Here is a 1,251-nt window from a genome sequence, read left to right as displayed (position 1 = left end):
CCGGGCAGCCCCCGGTCGGGTCCCTCCCCGCCCGTTACACACCAAACCCCGGAAGCCCCGGGACAGGCAGCTCTCCCGGTTCGGTGTCACCCTGCCCGTCCCCAGCACCGCAGGCGTGTCCCCAGGGGCTCAGTCCCCTCTGAATCGTGACCATCCAAACCCTGGGGACCCCAGGTAGCCCCGGTGTGAGGCAGCTCCAACCCCAGAGAGCAAAACTCCCTGGAGTTTTGCTCCCAGCCTCCGAGGAGGAGCAGAAAGCAGCACCCTGGGGACGCAGTGACACCCCCCCCATGACCCCCTCACCCTTTTTGAACTCCTCCAGCATGGCATCCAGCTTGGTGTCGTGGAAAACCACGTGGACGGGGTGGTTGTAGAATTTGGTGATGGTTTTGAGGGGGGTGCAGTCGTCTGGGTCGACGAAAGCCAAGTCCTTGACGTAGAGGATGTCCATGATGTTGGAACGTTCGTCCTCGTAGACGGGGATGCGGGTGTAGCCGCTCTCCATGATCTCCGACATGGTGTTGAAGTCCAGGATGGCGTCGCTGTTGATCATGAAGCAGTTCTGTAGAGGTGTCATCACATCCTCCACCGTCTTGGTTCGAAGCTCCAGGGCTCCCTGGATCATGTTGAGCTCTTCCCTCACCAAGTCATTGTAGGGTTCCGTCACCTTCAACATCTCCACCAGCTTCTCCCGGTTGTAGACGGTGCCGATCTCTTGGCCCAGGACACAATCGAGGAGTTTGCTGATGGGGTAGGAGAGAGGGAACGTCACCAGCATGAAGAACTTGGTGACCACGATGGTGTTGGCGCCCACGGCCAAGCCGTGGCGTGAGCAAAGCGCCTGGGGCACGATCTCCCCAAAGATGACGATGCCGATGGTGGAGGCGACGACGGCGCCGATGCCGGAACCGATGAGATCATCCAGAAGGATGGTGAGGGTGGTGTTCACCAAGACGTTACCCAACAGCAAAGAACAAAGCAAATAATTCCCTTTCCGGCGAATGGGTTCGATTTTCCGCGCGTAACGTTTCTCCTTCTCGGTGCCGCAGTTCTGGACGATGCGCAGCTCCATGGGATCCAAGGCCATCAAACCCAAGTTGAGGCCACTGAACATCCCCGACAGCACCAACAACCCGGCGATGAGAATCACCTGCAGCCACAGGGGCAACAACGACTTCTTCTCCTCCAACACCACGATGCGGCCGTCGGGACCCTGGTGGGGTAACCAGGGCTGGCCGGGGCGACGCTGGC

At 59.8% G+C, this 1,251-nt stretch overlaps 1 protein-coding gene across 1 annotated transcript; it reads right to left on the bottom strand.

Moving 5' to 3' along the window:
• Window positions 1-303: 303 nt before the first annotated feature.
• LOC104531487 (metal transporter CNNM4-like) lies at window positions 304-1,243 on the bottom strand (the record flags this gene model as incomplete). The annotated part of the gene is made up of 1 exon (XM_010176376.2): window positions 304-1,243. A coding segment is annotated over exon 1 (811 nt), but the record flags the coding sequence as incomplete, so codon positions are not given.
• Between the last annotated feature and the right edge of the window lie 8 nt (window positions 1,244-1,251).

Source organism: Antrostomus carolinensis, unplaced genomic scaffold (genome assembly GCF_000700745.2).
Source record: "Antrostomus carolinensis isolate BGI_N321 unplaced genomic scaffold, ASM70074v2 scaffold28959, whole genome shotgun sequence".
NCBI lineage: Eukaryota > Metazoa > Chordata > Aves > Caprimulgiformes > Caprimulgidae > Antrostomus > Antrostomus carolinensis.
Note: the sequence above shows the minus strand (reverse complement) of the source record. Positions and strands in the feature narration are given on the sequence as shown.